At 44.5% G+C, this 20,536-nt stretch overlaps 1 protein-coding gene across 1 annotated transcript in view; it reads left to right on the top strand.

Moving 5' to 3' along the window:
• The window catches only part of T265_03306 (hypothetical protein), a gene marked incomplete at both ends in the record, with an annotated part of 33,216 nt that extends 17,514 nt beyond the window's left edge, over nt 1-15,702 (top strand). Inside the window, 7 exons of the mRNA XM_009167752.1 lie at nt 256-1,237; nt 3,387-3,567; nt 5,732-5,922; nt 10,825-10,953; nt 11,043-11,141; nt 11,374-11,700; nt 15,373-15,702. Coding sequence (XP_009166016.1) covers nt 256-1,237; nt 3,387-3,567; nt 5,732-5,922; nt 10,825-10,953; nt 11,043-11,141; nt 11,374-11,700; nt 15,373-15,702 — 2,239 coding nt within the window. The remainder of the gene's footprint in view (nt 1-255; nt 1,238-3,386; nt 3,568-5,731; nt 5,923-10,824; nt 10,954-11,042; nt 11,142-11,373; nt 11,701-15,372) is intronic.
• Nucleotides 15,703-20,536: the final 4,834 nt, after the last annotated feature.

Raw genomic sequence — 20,536 nt, 5'->3', positions numbered from 1 at the left:
TTCACACACACCGTCCTTCCCGATAGTTTCCCGGGAATCTCAACAGTTGTCACAACAATAGCAGTGCGCATTTTTGGGCTAGATTTCGCTAAAAATATAAGTCACAAAGTTTCCTTGGATGCTGATCTTCCGTTCAGATACTAGAACCGTTCAAGCACTTCATGTGTCAGTTCACACAGGCTGTCTTCATTTTGTTAACGAGCATATTTAGCACCATGCCACTACAGAGCTGTCCCAATCCTGTCATTTTTTCAGACACGTTATTCGCTACTACAATCATAAGCTACTGGTCGATTTAGATCCTTCCACCACTCCGTCTGCTTCAACAGCCACTGCAAACACAAGCGCCTTAAGTATTGGTGTGTCAGATTCAGACCCCGCGAATACTGCTAAGGCACGCTCCAGCTCACCAACTGCCACGTACTCTGCTGCTTTAAGCGTCCTTGATGTGGCTTTCACACTTGCAATGGACTACCTGGGTTCGAAACGTCTTCATCGGCTGGCCGTGAGAATCTATTCTACGACAAGTGACCCAGGTTATCGCTATCCGCAGTTCGAACAACACGCTGCGTCCGAATTTGCCGGTGAAGGCGAGGAAGACAACGAAGACGACAACTTGGAGCGGCGTAATACCGATGTCACTCCCGCACAAGCTCTTTCTGCTGTTATAAAGTTGATCAAAGTAGGCCTATCACATTGTTGCATTCGCTACCTTTACAGTCAATTTTTGAAACTCATTGTTAATATGATTCCCTTTGGTCCTTATTTACAGGGTTGGATTACAAAGTTACTGAATCCGAACTCAGGGACTTCATTCGTAAGCACACAAAGAGTTTCATCCCAAGCTGTCGCTCACACACGGGACCTGGTTGTACTTATCCCCTTACTTGTGCGACTATGCCGAGCACGAGCCACGATAGGGTCGGACGAGTCCTCTCGCACCGCTAACATTGTAGGAAACATGTATGGTGGCTTGGACCGAGTACTTGCTTGGCTGATACGGCTTATGCGGTCTGCTGCGCCCCAGTCATCATCTAAGCCTGGCTCTGAGGCGGTAGGTTTACTCACCGCTGCCCGTGTTCAGCTGGTGAGCCAGACAGTGTGGCTGGCACATTTGGTAGAGGCTTTCAGTAATGAAGCATCGCAAGGCTCGGATTCACAGCTTAATTTGGACTATCTACTGACGACCATTGCAGCAGATATCCACCATACTTTAAAGGATGCTTCTGTTGCCCAGGTAAGTCTACGGCCAATTTCGACCCGATACTCTCCATTCTTTATCCACATTCGTCGATTTTGAAGAAACCAACACTGTTTTCCATTGTTTTTTTATTAAGCTGAATAGTTTGGTTTGGTGTCCTGATCTCGTTGGATGACATTAGTGGACTACTGGCATTCTTCTCAATGGTGAACTAAGTGCTATGAAGGTTCTGTTTCAAGCCTTCGATATAAGTATCATTCTCCGACAGAGAAGTGCTCGCGGAAGATTTCTTTGGGAGAAAGGAAAAATAATGTAGTTTTTCATATTTTACCCAATGTGAAAGAAATCTAAGTATGATTAATTTTCGCGTAGATTTCTCATAAAGCACTGCCCTTGTGATCCTGTCAGAATGGTTTGTTCCTGTCCATTGTCCATTGATCCATTGACACCTGGAGCGCTTCTGAGTCGACCTCTAAGAAAAAAACCCGTTGTCCGTTTGAAATTCAAGTGGTTCTATCTTCATTGAAGCATTTTGAACGTTTTATTCGAAGGGAACTAAATATAGGATTCTATCTAGGGGTAAAGTGTTTTGATTGTGAAGACGGAGCCAAATTGGAAGTAGATTTGTCAATCCATATCGGAGTACTGTCCATCAGGATTTACTTGAAATCGAATTCAGTAGAACGCATTATAATTGCATGGTATTGCGTGGTACTCTTGAATGAGACTGGAGGGTAGAATGATTTACTTTTCTTGTTCCCACCCAACTCGCTCAATGCTCTGAAGGCATCGATGGTCAAACTCTGAAAGTCTTTTGACGTCCTCAGCGCGTAGCGGCCAGGTTTCTGATCCGTATAGTAATATGGAGCGCATCGCAGCATTGTAAACTCGACCATTGACGGAAAAGCTGATGTGACGCCTACCCCATAGGTGAAGCAGGTCCACGAAAGCTACTCTGGCCTTTCCAATCCGGATGGAAATATCGTCTTTCTCGCGATCACCAGGACGAGTACCGCTGCCCATGTAGACAAACTTGTCTACTACCTCAATCGGCTCATCCGTAGGCATGAGGCTAGGGTTCGATGTCACCCAGTCTTGCAGTAGACTTTACACTTTTGCAAGTGTGTAGCACATGCCAAACCGTGATGCATTATTATTGTGATAATTCTGCGTCACCGCAGCGGGGCGGAAATCAATAGCCATGCCAATCAGTGTCTATATTTCCTGGTTTCTGAAAGCAGGTTATTCGTTCTTAGCGTAGTGGAGCTGGAACTGCCGAGATTTTCCGGCCTATTTCCCATCAATCCAGTAACGAGTTTCATGGGATTGGACCACACTGTCTCTTCAGAGATGGAGTTCTGTTTGGGTAGGGAGGGCTCCATTGTATTCAGTTAGCGCCTCTAGACAGGGTCATTTTGGGATACCTTCCAATAACTTGGTTTTAGAAGAGTGGGAATGGTCCCAACAGTTTGATCACATTTATAATGTTAGCGGAGTATCTTTTGATCTGACAGCCTGTGGTTTCGCTGCTCGGAAAATATCTTCAGTCAGCTCAAATAAACCATATGACTGGTTCGCATCCCTCTGAGCAAATGCGTTTAACAGCATCCTTCATTCAGCCCGGTATTCCACACGTGGCTGGTGTATGACGCCCAGCCGTCAATTGCGTTTAGTTCTCGGAGTCACTTACTTATACTGGAATTGCGTCATACTTCCACCTTGTTTTGTTCAAATCATTTGGCCTTTCCTATTGAAGATAATTTGTCCATGGTTACCCATGCCTTACCATCCTGTATTGTAGGATTCCGACTTACGTACGAGTGCAGAAGACCCCATAGTCGTTTAAGGTCTGCGTTGAGATGTGACCAACCCTGGCCCGGTTGTTACAACTACCATCCATTCCCGACAGACCCATATTAGCAGCAACCTCTTCAGACGAAACTGTCGCTTTTACGTTGTAGAGACTTCCCTCCATACCCGAATGCTGGAGGACTTTCGATCATATGGGAGGTTGTAGTATTCTTCTGTGCGTGTATTGGTTTTGGTTACTTGACTACTCAGGGGATGAAATTTGTCTAGGCAAGCTTTGTGGGAAACATGCGGATTGTGTTTCGAACTACTCTTATCTACTTCGAGTAGTGTGGCGACATCCTTCAGTATGCGTTCCTACGTCCTTTGTTCCCAGCAGGACACCAGTTATCTTCCAGACGATTCCGAAGGCACTGTGACATTTCCCATGGTTACGCGCGTGTCAGCCCTTCCCTTATTGAATCTTCTGTATTCCACTGTCCGTCAACTGGTCAGCGAATTCGAGTGGCTTCTTGCGCATCTTGCGCCGAGTTTGGGAGGTCGTATGGTGGCAGACAGTGAGTTTCTTATTGTACCGGAAACGTGAAATTACAGAGAAGGCTGGACTGTAAACTAGATGCCCGCACGTAATAGATAAGCTATTATAATACAATTAGTGTGCTTGTTGCTTGTTAAACGATGATTTTCGGAGGCAATTGTGGTGGGAATTGTGGATTTTTGAAGGTGGAAGGGCGCTGCCTCGAGAAAGGTGGCAGAGGAGTGGGGTTTGAACCGACTGGGGGATGGTAGCCACTTGGAAGCGGTGGGCGGTTTCGCAAAAATGAGCGGTACTGTGGGACGAGGACTGGAAACACCAGTTTTAAGCCCCGAAAAATCCCAGATTACAGTGGGGACAAATGCCCGTTTTCGAAGGCCGACAAAGTGAGCAGTGAGTCTGATGCGTGAGTGCGGTTGCATGAATCAGAGCGGACGTATAGGAAAGTAAGTCATTGACGAAAGCTAAGAGCAGACCCAAAAATGTACAGATTCTTGAGGTACACGTATATAGCCGTTTGAAGAATTGAAGATTGCATGCACTATTGTGGATCAACTGCAGTAGCTCAGTGGTTAGGGCACGAATTACTGCCTGGTAAGTCATTGACGAAAGCTAAGAGCAGACCCAAAAATGTACAGATTCTTGAGGTACACGTATATAGCCGTTTGAAGAATTGAAGATTGCATGCACTATTGTGGATCAACTGCAGTAGCTCAGTGGTTAGGGCACGAATTTACTGCCTGGAACGTTTGTGACTCAAACCCGACCCCAGCTGATCCTGTCTAGGCTTGGGCACACCTGTTAGTATCTTAGCCGTTCTGCTTCCTTCGGGTTGCGTGATAGCAAAGCTTGAATGGTTTCTGGATGAGGCCCGTCTCTAAATTCACTAGAAAAAAAAACCTTGGACATGTCCAACAGAACACTTCCAGGCTTTCCAAACGAGTTAAAAATTAAGTATGAGTGAATAGTCTCAAGCTATTGGGAACTTCGCAGCAGTTACTCGGTCACGACAGATTCGGTTGTTTTCGGTAAAGTAGGAACTAAAGGAGAGAACAATAGTCAATGGAGTAGGTGGGTCAATTTCCTTGGGAAGGGAATGAACGCATCCATAAAGGATGAACATATGAGTAATTGAGAACAGTGAAACCTTTAGATACAAATAATCCAAACTGGAGCGCACATTGGAGTGATGACGTCTGTTTGATGAATTCTTCGAGCGGCTACTTCAAGTAAAATGCGTTGGGAGTATTGGGATGGCTTGGGGTGAATAACCGAAGAATAATTACGACTTCCGAGAGGATTGCAAATGAAGAGAAACTAATTCTGAGCAATAGATTCGGCGAGCTTCTAAACGAAAAGGTTGATGACAGAGTGAAAGGCAAGCTTTCCGTTGTGAATTTTTTCGTTTGTCTTATCGGCGGTGCTTGTTTGGTGCATATTTGGAGGGCAACAATGAGAAGAACAGTAGCCTTTTAACAGATTACTCTTTGCATTTAAGAAATAAGACAAACTTATTCCAGGGCGACACGTTACCGGGATGAATTTCAGTTGGGTGAACAGGCACAAATGTTTGGTTAATACAGGCATCGAATCAGACAGGTTAGCTTGATTAGAACATTTGGGGAGACAGTGGATGACAGTATTTCTTCGGTGGCGTACGAACCAGATTCTATGAATCAATCGCCAAACTATCACAATGAGACAGTCCGAGATTGTATGGTAGAAGTAAACGTATTGAAAAACACTTATCTGAAAACGAAGCTGATCAAAACTGGTCTGATGCGTTGTGGATGGTGGCATGTATCTGACGCTTGCACAATTACAGGCTTGTTCTACGCGAACAGTACAATTCGAGTACGGTCTGTCTTGCCGGAAATCACTCGTTGTACTAAGTTCTACCGTTGAGTTTAGATTATGTATGGCTCGTGTGCGCTAAGGACAGCGTGGGCGGAACATCTTCGCTACTGATAACGTGTGACAAGTGAGCTTTTGTTGGAGGGTTGGACATTTACCCACCAATTCGGCGTGCTTCACGGCAACATTTTGAACAGTACATCTTTTATACCATATGTAGAAAATACCCACATTCACGGACTGTCACTGCCAAACGATTTTTTGACCACTGACCAACGAACAGCGCAATGTTTATCCTATTGATGTTAACATTTCTTCCTCCCCCGAAACAGACTCAAAAATGGACGAACTAAGAGCTGAGGGGAATTCTCGTGAGGAAGCTTTGTGTACAAGGCTTTCTACCGTGGGCGAAACCTTGTCCGAATTGCTGAAAACAGCGGTTCCGGCTCCAAGCGCCCATGCAGACAATCTACTGGAAGTCAGTGCTCGGATATTCAACTTCCTAACACAGTTCGTTAAATATGTGAGTCACGAGTGCACACCCTTTAACAGGGACTATCAGCTTCGTTTTTGACAAGGTTACGATCTGGATTCCAGCTTCTGGACAATAAATTATGCTACTATACTCACGATGTACTTTATCCAATGCGGATTAGAACAAGTCCATTTATTCATCCAATTGAGCTCGAATGTTACGTATAGCGTTGGGAATAAACAATTTATTTGGTGCAGCTGGATAACGCAATTATAGGACATACCTGTCGGAGCAAACCTCGAACCAGACGGACACGTGTGATTCGGTTATCGTTGGAACACCGGACAAAACAAATCTCATGATATTAGAGAGGAACAGGTAATAGTAAGATAACGATATTTTTAATAGTCCCTACCGGATGCCACGGGATATGAGCCACTTTCACAGCATGGCCTCATGTTTGCGATTGATGTCAGGTGTTTTTTCACAACCAGCACACTTCCCTTCGTTGGGCTCTGTTGATGATCCTCATCCTCTGCTCATTCTGTGCTCCATACTTTTTGAGTCCATAATGTGATTTGTTGGAACGCGACAGCGTACTTGGAATGAGAATATATTCCACTTGGAGTCGAAGTTCCCGGTGTAATTGAATATTACGACACGGCACCGAGAATGTTATAATAACTCACTGCTTGCCTAACCTGTTTCCATCTCAAGGGCCGTATCGCGTGCTAAGGGGATGGTCAAATGTACCCTGCATGGCCACAAATGCAAAACTAACAGTTGCAACTTTAACTCGATACACATATACAGGCACATCATCTAAGACAGACTATTCAAGAATATAGCCAAGGAGACTTTTAGATTTGAGTTCAAAAATCTTCACTTCTCGAGGGACACCTCCTTGAAGGGGCTACTGGGTCTGGCACGGGCCTAGCACCGTCATAAGGCGAGAGATGGGCTGATCCGCCGTTATGTTGCAACGAAACGTCTTCCAATTATCACCACTCATTTACCCAACCATGAATCACCCGCAGCCCTTAGAGACGGTATATGGTCTTACTAGCACCAATACATTTTACTATTCGAGTATTTCTCTCTTCATTTTGGTCGTTCACCTGAGTTTACCGCTTAGCAGCATGTGATGATCAACGGCAACATAGGATTATGCTGTCATTGTTGACCGACCTTTTTTCTACTCCGACAACAAGAATCTCATTGGTAAACAAATCCCCTTTCCATCCTGGAACGGAGAGCAGTCGCATCCGGTAGATGCTCTTAAGAGTAAAACTTACGAACGGGAGCCTGGAACAGACGTCTGTTTCATTGGAAAGGCAGTTGTTAAACAGATGGTCGTTCGAGTGAGGGAGATTTTCTTACCACGATACTGAGTGTGTAAATGTTCACCTAGTCAATCAATCAATTTATTAGCTACAAACCGTGTTCCAGCTGCCACAGTTTCACCCATCAGAAAGTGGGAGAGTGTGGGCATCCGGCCTTCCCAAGCTAAGCATAGGAGGCAGTGACATGTTCAGTTAGCTCAAGAACTGGGTGGCTATGCACTAAAGGTGATAACTTTGATGTACGAGCGCCACTGACTGTGCGATTGGACCATTTCCACCAGTGTCATTAACCATTGAGTCTTGAGGTTCCCTTCCAGGGAAGCGGTAGATGTCGACCCAACTCAGTTCACTGCTTAATGTTTCTATAATTAGTTACTAGGTCATACCCTGGCCACATCTTGGTCCCTTCCACTCAGCACAGATGTATATCTGGTTCCTACTTCTCATGCGAATTGCCATATCAAGGCTTAATATAAATCGTGTGCCATGCATCACTTCAACCCATGTTATGAATATTTCGTTTATCATTGGTAAGGCCACAATGGGACTATGTCCACCATGCTGTTAACATCAAAGTACATGGTTGACCTTCCCTCCAGGTCGGAAAAGCGAGGCATTTTAAATGACTTCTCCATTGCACTACTATCGTTTGTTCAGTAGTTAATTCTTCCTGATACGTATGCCAAGCTTGTCAACGTATACCAATTTCAGTAGCCTTTGATTATCCGAATTCCCAAAAGTTAATATTCGATGGCTGGAGCGATTTGCCCGTGATTTTCACGTTTTCTACGGTTTTCATAATCTTATATTGTTTTCGATTTATATTGCTTGTTTCATCAATTTCATGTTCTGTGGATTCGATCCATTGGAATAACACGTCAACTTTGGTGGTGGAAGGCATACAGTAAGATGATACCCCGAACATAAAGAACTAACAGAGATGAGAAACTATTATTCTCCAATCTATATCGGTTTCCATTTCATTTGCTATTTCTTTCATGAAAGTACCTGAAAATCGTGAGACGACGATGTGGCCGGTTTCCGGTACTTTTCGAACGTTTGGTTCGAGTGTATGGCAAAGAAGTATCCCCGAATGCATACTCGTTTATATCATACATCCAGGCAAGTTGTTTCTTGTTCTCCTTTTCGTTCGTTGAAGTCTTTTTATCAGATCTCGCTTGCTCCCGCCTTGTCGTACTCAAAATTTGCCGAGGAATTCTGTGGCCTGTAAATGTAGTCAAGAGAACACATCACACAATTAGCATTTTACTTACTTCTAGGGCGAACCACATGGGGTTACCAACTGTGTTAAAGCTGTCTGATGACACACGCACTTAGATCCGTAGGTAAAACGGATTCGCTGTGGGGCAATGCTGAAATGCCTTTGTAGATGAGCCCCGCCGTTTCTGATAACTAGTGTCTCCGATATTGTACTTTTCTGAATGCCACAAAGTGTTATATTGCTTAAGTATTCGTCTGTACATGAGTGCGCTGTTTCTATGTAGTTTAGCTATCAGGGCACGAGCTGACCACACAGCAAACCGAAACGAAATCCTGTGGTTGCCATTTTACCAGTGCCAACTGTCCGGTTTGTGGTTTCCACCGTTCGGACCAGACTCCAAGTCAAAGCCATTCTGTTTCATGTCCGGAAACTCTATACACAGATTGCAGTTCTCATTTTCAACTCCTCATGCTTGTTTTGCGATAGTAATAATGTATCTCTGCTCAGAAAAACAATACAGCCACCCCTTATAAGGTCCTTCATTTAAAAAACACTCCCGTTGAAAGAACCGTTTCTTATTTCTGAAGACTTTCCCCTACTATTTTTACTTTCTTCTATTAAGCACCCAAGCAATGGCCATCCAATCGTGGATCGGTGCCCTTCTTTTGGTAAAATAAGGCGTATAACCCGTTAGTTATCAGTAGTAATAATCCCTGTTTGCCATACACATAGCTCTTTTGTGTTTTTTAATGGATTTTAATGGTTTCCCAACTCTGGAACACCTGCATGAGTTGTATTCTCAAGTTAAAGTTCTTTGTCCACACTAGTCCAGTTTGGTTGAATGAGACGATGGGTCGTAGTTGCGATCCTTGCTGCTTCTGTTAGACACTACTATCCTTGGGCAACTCATGTCGACGTACAATGGTCATATACCTTCTTATGAAAGGCGCAATCGGTCATATTTTTCTAATGTTTATGCGTTGCAAACTGTGCGTGTTCAACCGCTGCTACGCATGGTTGACTTAGATAAGACCAGGAAGTCGGGGAGTGATGGGGTTGTATTAGGTAATGGCAGGTACTCAGCTATGGACCGAAGTTGTAAGTTGACAAAGTTGGAAGCAACAAAGAGAACCAGGCTCGTCAAAATGTGACATCTATTAACAGCGTATGCGGTCGCGATCCAATTACTTAGCTTCCCCCAGTGTGTGCAAAATTTATATCTACCATGGTCATTCGTGCATAGTTCTCACTAGTCATGGTCACTCGATGCCACCTATCTCAAATGGTCTGGGAGCCGAGGAGTTTGTTCATCACGTGGCCGTGCAATTGATGTCGCGCAGAAAAAGGATTTAGGAAACCGTTTGAAATGTGATTTTGTACTTACTTCTACCCTGTCCCTCCAGACTAGTGGCTGCTTCACGGTGCCTATACTTGATGAATTATAACATCCAGGTTTCCGTCTCGCTAGGCAACAGGTAGCCCGTTCGAAAGTCTGCAAAAACAGGAGTGTTGGAGTAGCCCGTTCGAAAGTCTGCAAAAACAGGAGTAATTCCACACGAGTAATTCCACCAGAACCCGATAGAGCTCAGACATATGCTAGGAAATTCCTATGAATACCGCTGCCCTAATAAGAGGGAGCTTTGTTACTCTACCGACTGGATTTCTGAATCTCCCCTCAAGGACACCTTGTTGTCGCTGACAGGCACCTTTTGTTTGACCTATGCCACGACACTAGAATGATTCCACCAATAAACTTTTATAGTAACTGTTTTCCTCTATTCCAAATTATCGGAATTGTGTCTCAGCGAAATATGATGGGGTAATCGAAGGCTTTCGGATGTGTACGTTGTTAGTCACTACCGAATGTCGCCTGCGGTTACGAACGATGATATGATATGGGAGAAGTTTGTAATAAAGGCTCAAAGGTCTAAAGGGAGATAGTCCATGCAGTAGAATCTACGTTTGTTGGAAATAGAGAAACACATCCATCATCAGTCTGTCTTGCTCGAGGATACACTTAAGCGATGTTCTATTCTTAGATATTTTTCTTCAATTGCTAACAATGAGTTCAATCGACGTTCGCTTATGCTCTAAACCTCTCGTATAATCGCACAGTAGCTAGAACAAAAAAGCCCCATGACTTTTTCTGTTTATGGTTTCGTTTTGTGTCGCCACTTTTATTTCCATAATACACTGAATTAAGAAATAGTTCGAATGTTTTTGTTAGGAGAGGCTAATGTTCTTCACGGTTGGTCAGACGGCTTCGGTGGGCTTATCTCTCTTCCAACTGGTGCTACTCATTTGATTACAGTAGTCACAGATTTTAATATTAACTGACGCTATTTATTTTTTTCTCCGGTGCGTTGTCGATCTTTTGACTTGCAGCATGCCGAAAGTGAGAAATTGAAGGGAATTCAAGACAAACAACCCCTGAAGAAGACGGAAAAAAATGGACAAAAGAGTGGCGCGTCATTGAAGAAAACTTTGCAACCCACCGGTATCCCACAAACCGTGGTAAGATTCACAACCAAGTGCCTCCTGTCAACATACTTTCTGTAGGATTTGGTGAGGGCGGTATGATAATGTTATGCTCTCTTTTTCAGATGTCGCGGTCAATCAAAGATTCCCGTGTAATACCTCAGCTTGTATTTTCCATTGAACAGTACGAAAGGTTTTTGATGCAGCTGTCAAAACTATCAAAGGTGAGCTTAGTTTGTTTGTCCAACTCTTCCGCTTACCTGCATTACTTCATTACGACTAAATTCCGCGTGAGGGTGAACCAGAGCCACAAAGCTCGTGAGTCTCATTGACTCATGAGAATCATTGCCATCTACACAGAATATAGGGGTTCTTGGAATGGACTGAAATCATACTAGGCGTCTGTGTTTCACACTATGGGTCATCATTTCAGACGGTCTCTTTGTGGTCTTACAGGTCAACTTGATGCGAAATGTCAAACTCGCAGTCTCGCGAGACTTCCGTATCAACACAGCCACGGTGGCTGCCCAACTGGAACGCTCAGCTTTACTGAGTCCTAGCTCCGACAGTGACGTAGAGGTACAAGACGAAAATATAGGACCGGCTAACGAAAACAGTATCGCTCCGGTGGCGGCGACAGAGGCTGACAATTCGAACCAGTCATCGACAGATTGTCCGCCAATGTCTGTCGTCGACTTGATCTTACCAGATAGCGGTGGGTCGCAGAACCAACTACCTTCGTCATCGACCCAGAACGAAACAATTACGCCAAAATGGGGCCGAGTACGTCCTAAACTTGTTCCCTTTTTCAGTCGTCCTGTTGATCGATAAGTATTCATTTAGCCCCAGTTTTCCCATATTTTTTGGAACCACCTTGAGAGGTGAAACTTATCAAGACGAAAAGGCAAACAAACGTCTCGCTCTTGTGCTCGGCCAACTGATAAAAAAGATGGCGATGTTAATGGTGATGATGGTGGTAGGTTAAAGTGCGCAGACTGAGAAAAAAAACCACGCAACATACAACTGCCGGTATTCTCCCTCCCGTGAGAGATCCCTAAGGCAATTTCTTCTGAGGAGTCCACGATATTGTTTCACATCAATCGCGATCTTGTGTCCGGTTTCTTCCAAGAGAAGACCCCCTAGAACATACCTATATTGCCTTCTTCCGTCAACTTTATCCATTCGCAGCGAATTCTCGTACTTGAACATCATCGGAGCCTTCTTACCTGATACATAATCGCAGCATGTGATTAACACAGATTCATTACAGAACACAAATCCTACGAATTGGATCATCTATGAAGGCCGGTTGAGGATGTATTCTTCAACCCTCTTCTCTTAACTACTGACGTTAAGTATCTTTGGCGAATGTTCAAAACTACAGTTTTGGCGTTTCAACGCATTTCTTTTCCAGAGTTCTACGAACGCCGCCGGTTTTTTCAGTTACTGTTTAGGTTCATTGGTGGGTCCTCAGCCCTTAGTTCAAGTTGTACTCAATAAGAGAACACACTGATGAAAGAAAACGAGGAAAATTTCCAATAACATTTTTAAGCTCATCATGACCACTTTTTGCAAGGTCTTCTCCTTCCATTCTATCAAACGCAGTCAAGCGATATGAACCCTTCACTGTACTCAAATGGTCACTTTCCGCGGGTGGTTTTATCGGACCCTAGAAGATCCCATGTCACCCCATGTTTGTTATATCTTTCAATGAATCTGGGAAATGCTTTTGTCGTCTCCCTCTACTGTAAACGTATGCGTTGCACTATATCTCTCTTCACACACCTTTTGGACCACATAATCGCAAGTTAATCCAACATCTCTGTCACTGGTGACAGTCTTGCATTTAACGGCAAGTCTAACTTTCCTGTCCCACCCGAAACGATGATGCTGTCATGAATTTTGTTCAGTCCATGTGTATCTGATTTAATCCCGTCACGTTTGGTTCCGTTGAGCCCACAACGACAATCACACAGATTGTGTTGGGTGTTGTCCCATTCCGCGCACCTCGACAAACAACCGTACTAGGCGAAAATGCAGGAGCTGGATCCTACCTAGTAGACATTGAGAGAAGGAAACTGGATTCAAACTGAATCAAATCTGCTACTTTTGATTGACACCGAATCTTTCCTCCACACCCCACGACATTCGACAAAGGAGTTTGATTGACGCTCACTCACTCTCTCCCCTCAGTTCCATCCGTATTCGACAAGATTGATAATCTCTTTCTTTGTCGCATTGTATGTGTATCGGTGTGTGCGTATGCGGTGTGCACAGGTTGCAGAAATTTTTATTTTCTTTTTCAACCTCTCCACTGGGGTCCTTTGCATTTGTGTCAAAGCAACCCGGTGAACTTTTGTCTCTCCTGGCCTCCCGCGGACTTTATATACAGCGTTTGGGATAAGCATCAGTTGGTGAATGTGTTCACCGCATGAGCCAGTATGCACGTTCGCTGCTGGACCGTATCGTGCCAATATGAATGTCACTTCTCCGTTTAGAGTAGCAGATGAGACACTCCCTTTTTCTGGAAATGTTTTATTGCACCTTTTCGCTGGTCCCTTACCTGCGTTTTTTTTGATAAATCGCTTTCTTTACCTGGCGTGAACCTCACGAGTAAGGTTTTTTCCTGCACCATGGGTTTGTGCATATGCAGCACGGAATTTGACTTCAACTGATTACTCATGTCTCACCCACGGTACCTTTCCTTGTAGGAAAATATCGGTAGCAGTCAAATCCTTGTCAGATGTGATTTGGTTTCATTTTTATCGCGGTGTCCAATAGCTGCCAATGTAGGCTAGGGACAGATCTTGTATAGTGTCTTTGTTCGTCCCAACCACATGTCTGATACTGCACTGTTTTTGGCCTCAACCACAGTTTTTTTCTTGACGGGGCACACTACTCATAAGGTTGCCGCGCCCACGACCGATTTCAGCCTTCTCGGGTCTCATCACTTAGGTACCATCACCGAGTTTCCATCAACCTTAGGGTCCACTTGAGCACTGAACTCTATACAATTGGTGAAGTAGACTCATCTGCAGATTAGGCTGCTGTTAACGGGAGACTGAACTGGATCCTAGCTGAGTTTCTCGTTTATGCTATTGATTTTTGTTCTTAATTTTCAAACAGCGTCTCTGGGCATCATTATTCTCTACCGGTGTATGACTGTCGACGGTCACTTGCATCATGTAGGGATTTTTTTCACTTTTCACTGGTTTGCCCGGAAGGACTACCGTCAATCGGACAAATTCGCCGTTCCTATCCATCTTTGAAGCGACGGGATGCGCTACTGTGTCAAGCGTGAAACGCATCAATAAGGAATTATTTTTCACTACGGCTTTGTATGCGTGATGCATGCAATTGGGAGAAATTTGACAGCGCTTTTTCCAGGAAGAGTGTTGGTGTGAGTGGACCCGAGGAATCGGTTGAAAAATATTGTGTGCTGTTGCGCCCCCGTTTTAAGCGGAGTGTACGTGTTGAAAAGTTGACCCCGTTTTAAGCGGAGTGTACGTGTTTGAAAAGTTGAGGGAACCGCTGAGATTAGTCCACGGCCAAGCTGTGGTATGCATTTAGTTGACTTAGGTCTGTAACCAGATTGCCTGAAGTTAACCGGTCATCCTTTTTTTCCACACAGCCCCACCTCGTGAACACGCGGCACTGGCCATTTTAAGATCCAAATCCAGATGTAGCGTACGAATACAAAAGCCAACTCCACAAGCAAAGTATGCTTAATGCATGATAGTCGGGTGCTGATCGCGAAGATATAATCGAGGTTGCAGTAAACACATGGAGGTTGTTTAGCTAGCACATTCTAACTCTATGCCATATGGTGCGCTTCTTGCGTTCTCCGAGCAGGACGAGGGTGAAAACCAAATAATAGCAGAAGACGGTTACCTGTTGAAAGCTTTATCTCATAGCTTGAGCACTGTAACTCACCGTTACCCTAGATGAGTACCAACTACCTCCGGAAGAAGTTGCCTCTTACACCAGTCCAGAACGACATTTCTACCCTTAACAGGTTGAACTAAGCAATGCAGGTTTTCCCAAGTTTGACGGATATGCATGTCAACTCACGGCGTTGATAATACAGTTTTCATTCGAATTCGGTTTTCATCCAGTCGACTCGAAGCTTTATCAGCACACTCCACATTTCGTGAACGTTCCCATTTGTATTTTCAGTCAGTAAAGCCGAGTGCTACCCGGTTATCCGCTCTGAAGCGTCATTCAACCAATACAACCGAGCCTACAAATCAAAAGAAGCGACGTTGATTTCCCCACTACGAACTTTCATAACTTCAGAATTAACCCTCATCACTTGTACATCTTGACGTCCATAATACTGTATTTTCATGCTGTTTTAACTGTGGTTTTAGCCGAAGAATGTGAATACTTCTGAACACATCTCCGTGTACACATTGCAGCACTTTTTTCGAGGCAGTTGAAGTGTCGGGTGATTAGCAATATGCGGTGAAGCGTTCCATGGTTCACAGCCGACCATGTATCTCAGTTTACTCTCAAGTGTCGCTGAGTGAAGAAGCGTACACACACACCTGGTCGTCAGGTCTCAGTCAGTTTTTGGACTTACAAGTGACTCGTTTGGTTCCGACTACTAACGAAAGAAAGAAGGCCTGCGCTATTGAGTTATTTATTGAAAAATACCAACTGAACAGTTACAGACTTTTGAACAGGGAAGCCAAATTCTCATGTGCACAGTTACAGACTTTTGGACAGGGGAGCAAAATTCTCATGTGCATCAAATACCAACTGACTATGTATCCGTCTTCTTGAACGCGTCTTCCTGATCTTTCCTGGATACTCATTGACTATCGCTCAAACGTAAACGAATGCTACAAAGCGATTCCACTTTCCAATAGACGCGAAGCGGATTTGCGAGAAAACCATCCACTTCTAGCATGCTTCATTAGTAGTATCCACCGTCACACTAGGACAAGGCAGCTGCCGTACTCTAATAACTGACTAACTAACTAACCGGTCAACTTACTATCTAACTGGCTTTGTCTGTTCGTTCAGCCGTGACAACCCTTCAGTACCCAGCTGGCGTGCCACACGAGGGATGATATGCTGCCAGATCATCCAAGCCTGGACAGCAGCAGTCGACATGCCGGGGTTCGGTTAGAACCACGAATTTTCCGGTCACTAAGTTCGCGCATTAACCACTGAGTCATCTGGAACTCGCCTATGTGAGCACGAGTTGGGCACATTTTCCATAGAATGTAATCAATAACACGAACCTACACTGTATTTATAGCCAAACGGCCCAAATGTACTGCATTCAGAATTGGATTGTCTTGCTCCTCTTTCCATCGGTAAATCACCCGATCGCTCTTACCATTTTAGCATGGTGACATTCTCTGGTCTGCCATATGCCCAATTTCGCTTTCTTCTGCCGACTGTGGGGGACAGCTTTCTGACACTTTTTCTCAGCTCGATAGATACCAGGTGGTTGCACAGTTTCGTACACATCCCAGTTTCCCCCAGCACCCCGCACCCGTTACCATATCTCTTCGGCGAATGAATTGAGATCGATCTGGTCGCCAGGTGCAATTTAATCCATTCTGGTTTGGACGCGAGAATGCCGGGGTGGTTGGCAGATGGAATCAACCATCTGTTTATGAATTGCACCCACGGTCAGTGGTGCGCAATGACCACCTCGTTTCGCGAGCTTCATCTGGATTTATATCTCCCTTTGGTTTTACAGCTAACTAGTTAATTCGGCTATTTTCCCTACTGGCTTTCCGTGCATAATCACTGCCCGGATCCCATGTGAGCGAGCGTACCTAGCTATTGGACATGGAGTCACAATGTTCTGTGACTTCTTTGGTTTATGGTCTTGTGTACGAGGTTTATGAAGAAAATAAGCCCTCACTTTTGTAATACAAACAACCGTCTGAAATCCCAGTGGAAATGTTGGGGGTCGCTCGTCTCACGCTCTCCACCCGAACGAAACGCAGCAAATTGCGCTCTGTGGAGTTAGTGTCATTCTTCGACCGAAAGCTGGACCATATGTTCAAAGGCCTTTTACAGTTCGTCTTCTACGTTATGCAGGATTAAGAGAAACAATACCGTACGAAACATGCCCCCCCTTAGGTGGATTAAAATCTGTTATTGTGAGTTCTTTTCGCGCTCTCTTCAAAGTCTAGTTTCGTGGGTTGGTTGATAATGTGCAGCTTTCGACCCTTCATGGTGCATTAGTATCAAAACACTTGTTTGCATTTCTCGACCCTGTTATGCTACAATGGAAATGTGACCAGAATCGAAGTTACCAAATGAAAAAGGAATATGGGCAAGTTGGAGGCTGCAGAACGTTCTTGTGTTGGTGAGACGCTCAACATTAATGTGTGGAAGGCTCAGAAGCAAGGTGATGGCGTCGCACTACCATAAGGTACAATCAGACTGCATGTCTCTCTCCCTCTCTATTAGTTCGCTGTTTACACATGTTAATGTTTAAAAGTGGCTGGGAATGTCTGGTACTTCGCAAATTTTGGCAGCAGTGGATGCTGCTGACATTTTCAGAGAAGCTAGGACAACCTCACGTTCTTCTTGCGGATGAGCGAACGGAAAAAACTAGTAACCGGTCTGCAGCAGCGACTCATTATTCCTGGGTGTAAAAGCCGTACCATAAACCACACACACTGCCGTACAGCACATTCGGTGCAAGCTGAATTCCGAATTATTTGTTAGAGACTTACGGAGAGAGCCTTACGTGAGCAAGAGTACTTGATTTCCAATGTGAAATGATTGTTGCGTGATTGTGCATTGATTCTCAGCTAATTGGCGACAATTCTGTGGACTCCCCGGGGATGCGGACTGTCCTCGGAGAGGTCAGTCTTGAGGCTTGCTGTAATTTTGTTGTGTGTAAACGCATGAATATTTGTTAAGTCTGATGGGTCTGAACGTTCTGATTTCTACGCTATTGTAGGTGGTGTGAATATACGCCCACACTCTTCCCTGATGAGCTGTCCTCGAAAGAAGTCTCGTGGCCGTCCTCCGTTGGCAATCGCTCGGTGCTAAATACCTGTGAGATATCCTCTCTCCCACAGGGTCACTTTACTGACATAACGGGAAGCGCTTAGCCTCCAAACCTCAAACTTGCACTCCTTTGATTTTCTCTTACGAAGGTTAATTCTTACATGGGAACATCGTTGACCATTGAGTGAGATGCGCACTACTGACGATTCCCTTACAGATGTAACAGCTGTACAGTAACCCTCAGCTTTTCAGCATTGATCGGCTTCATTGACGATGAAATCTCAGGTGATGATACCCAAATGTCCTCAAACTACCCTCAATCCACAAGTGGCTCAGAGGAAGAATTATAATGGTTGATAATTCCAGCTGAGAAGTCGCCACTCTAGACGCCAGTCAACACATGATGTGGTTTCTGTGATTGAAGAATGAGTGGCGCTATATTCTAAGTGAGGACTGGTCGAACTGTTGCCCAGCCATTTTGCTCCTCACAATGTTTGAACTATCCTATGAAAACGGAAGCCCTTTCGCATTGTAACCACTGTGCGGATACGATTACAGTGCGAAAAACACTCCACTATTTCAAAGAACTGAAGGGTAATACTGTTACACGTGGATGTTCATGGGGACGAAGGTTGTACGCGCTCTCAAAGATGGGGTACGGGTGTAACGGTGTGTACTACTGATCAGGCATGCAAGTAGTAGTAGCTCTATCTATGAAAACGGAAGCCCTTTCGCATTGTAACCACTGTGCGGATACGATTACAGTGCGAAAAACACTCCACTATTTCAAAGAACTGAAGGGTAATACTGTTACACGTGGATGTTCATGGGGACGAAGGTTGTACGCGCTCTCAAGGATGGGGTACGGGTGTAACGGTGTGTACTACTGATCAGGCATGCAAGTAGTATGTAGCTCTATCGTAACTCCGTTCTGATCTAATGTAAGGTGGGATTTATTACAGAATTTGTGGAACTGCTCTGCAGCAGTGCGGCGAAGTGCTCCCTTCATTTCGGGGGTAGCGCATCATACTTTTTGAAAGCTTACAGTTGGGCATAACTTGAAGCTGAATGTCACAGAATGTGAAACAGAAATTAATGCATCATAACTTGAAGTGTTGAAATAACACGAAATCGTTTAATAAACTAGTCGTACAGCACTACGACACTCAAAGATGGGCTTGCCTTCAGTGCATTCGGTCTCCCACGTTTATCACCCACATCAACCATTCAGCGCTTGGTAAGCTAGATTGTTGGGCATAGCCGAAAGTGTTGGGAAGTGAGGTTCGCCACGCAATCTGGTTGATCGTCCATTTATTATCCGGTATATACAAACCGGTCAGATGAACAAGAACTTTCTCCAGGTTCGGGAGTAGGACTAGTGTGTGGTACGAAGTGGTGCTTTTCTTTGATCACGATGTCATGTGCCATTACTAATATATTTTTTTGCCAATCGCTGCCCACGGGGTTGTTTATTACACAAAACCAACAAACTTCGAACACAATTGAAAGACAGCTAATCACAATTCGAAGCTGTATGGCCTCAGATTGTGAACTCGAAACTCGGCCGTAGTGTACATCGATCAGCCTGCTGCAATTGTTCTAATATCCTTTTTTCGACCAGTAGTCTGCTTCCTCATAGCAACCAATTTAGCTGACGACCAAATGGAGAATTTTGGTATGAACATTGTCACCGTCCGATAAGGCCACCACCTAAAATTCGTGAAGAAACCGAATATTGGATAGTTCCTTAAGGATTATTTTCCTAGCTTGTCAGGACAGAACAATTTTGGACGATGTTGCAGATGGTATGTCCAGGTAACGACTGGAACAGTTTTAGAGAGTTGCACGTTCATGCCTACACAATGAAATCTAGACCAAAACAGTACCTTTTTATCTCGAATTCAAAAGATACCACAGTTAGACTGTAGAACACCGCGGTAAATAGAATCCTGAGAACTTTCGGCCAGCATACTCATGTTTCTTTTTCCACCTCCAAAGCTACTGACCAAAAACGGACCAAAGAATACTCAGATGGGATTCGATTTTAAGTTACGAAGCAGAACCCGAAAATGGATTCTGGAGCAAAATGCAGCCTGGGCTGAATACCGACGTCACCGAACAACAACAACATGGGGAAAATATCGGTTACTAGGAAATAAAGTCAACACGCTGGTCGTGAACGACAAAAAGGATTACCAGCTAATGCTTTTAGAGAAAATGGAAAAAAATTCGAAGCTTCTCTATTGGATCAGTAATAATAAGGAGTCTGTGAAACAGGGTATTTCACCTCTGCAAACCCCTAATGGACTGACGGCCACTGCGTCAGCTGCAGCTGAAGAACTGGCCGAGTTCTATTCCACTGTTTACTGTCAGAAGGAATATACGAACCGGATGTCGTTTATGTCTCCCTCACCGCCCAACTCCCTACATGAAGTAATTGGGACTCCAAAATGTGTACTCCGAACGTTACTTGAACTAAATCACAGAAAATCTCCCGGTGCCGATCAGATAACACCATTTATCCTCAAGCAGTGTGCTCATTCCCTATACACACCTCTCGGTGAGCTATTAAATTCGTCCCTAAATAACGGTGTGGTTCCCAACGACTGGAAGAAGGGCGTTATCACTCCCA

Source organism: Opisthorchis viverrini (assembly GCF_000715545.1).
Source record: "Opisthorchis viverrini unplaced genomic scaffold opera_v5_47, whole genome shotgun sequence".
NCBI lineage: Eukaryota > Metazoa > Platyhelminthes > Trematoda > Opisthorchiida > Opisthorchiidae > Opisthorchis > Opisthorchis viverrini.
Note: the sequence above shows the minus strand (reverse complement) of the source record. Positions and strands in the feature narration are given on the sequence as shown.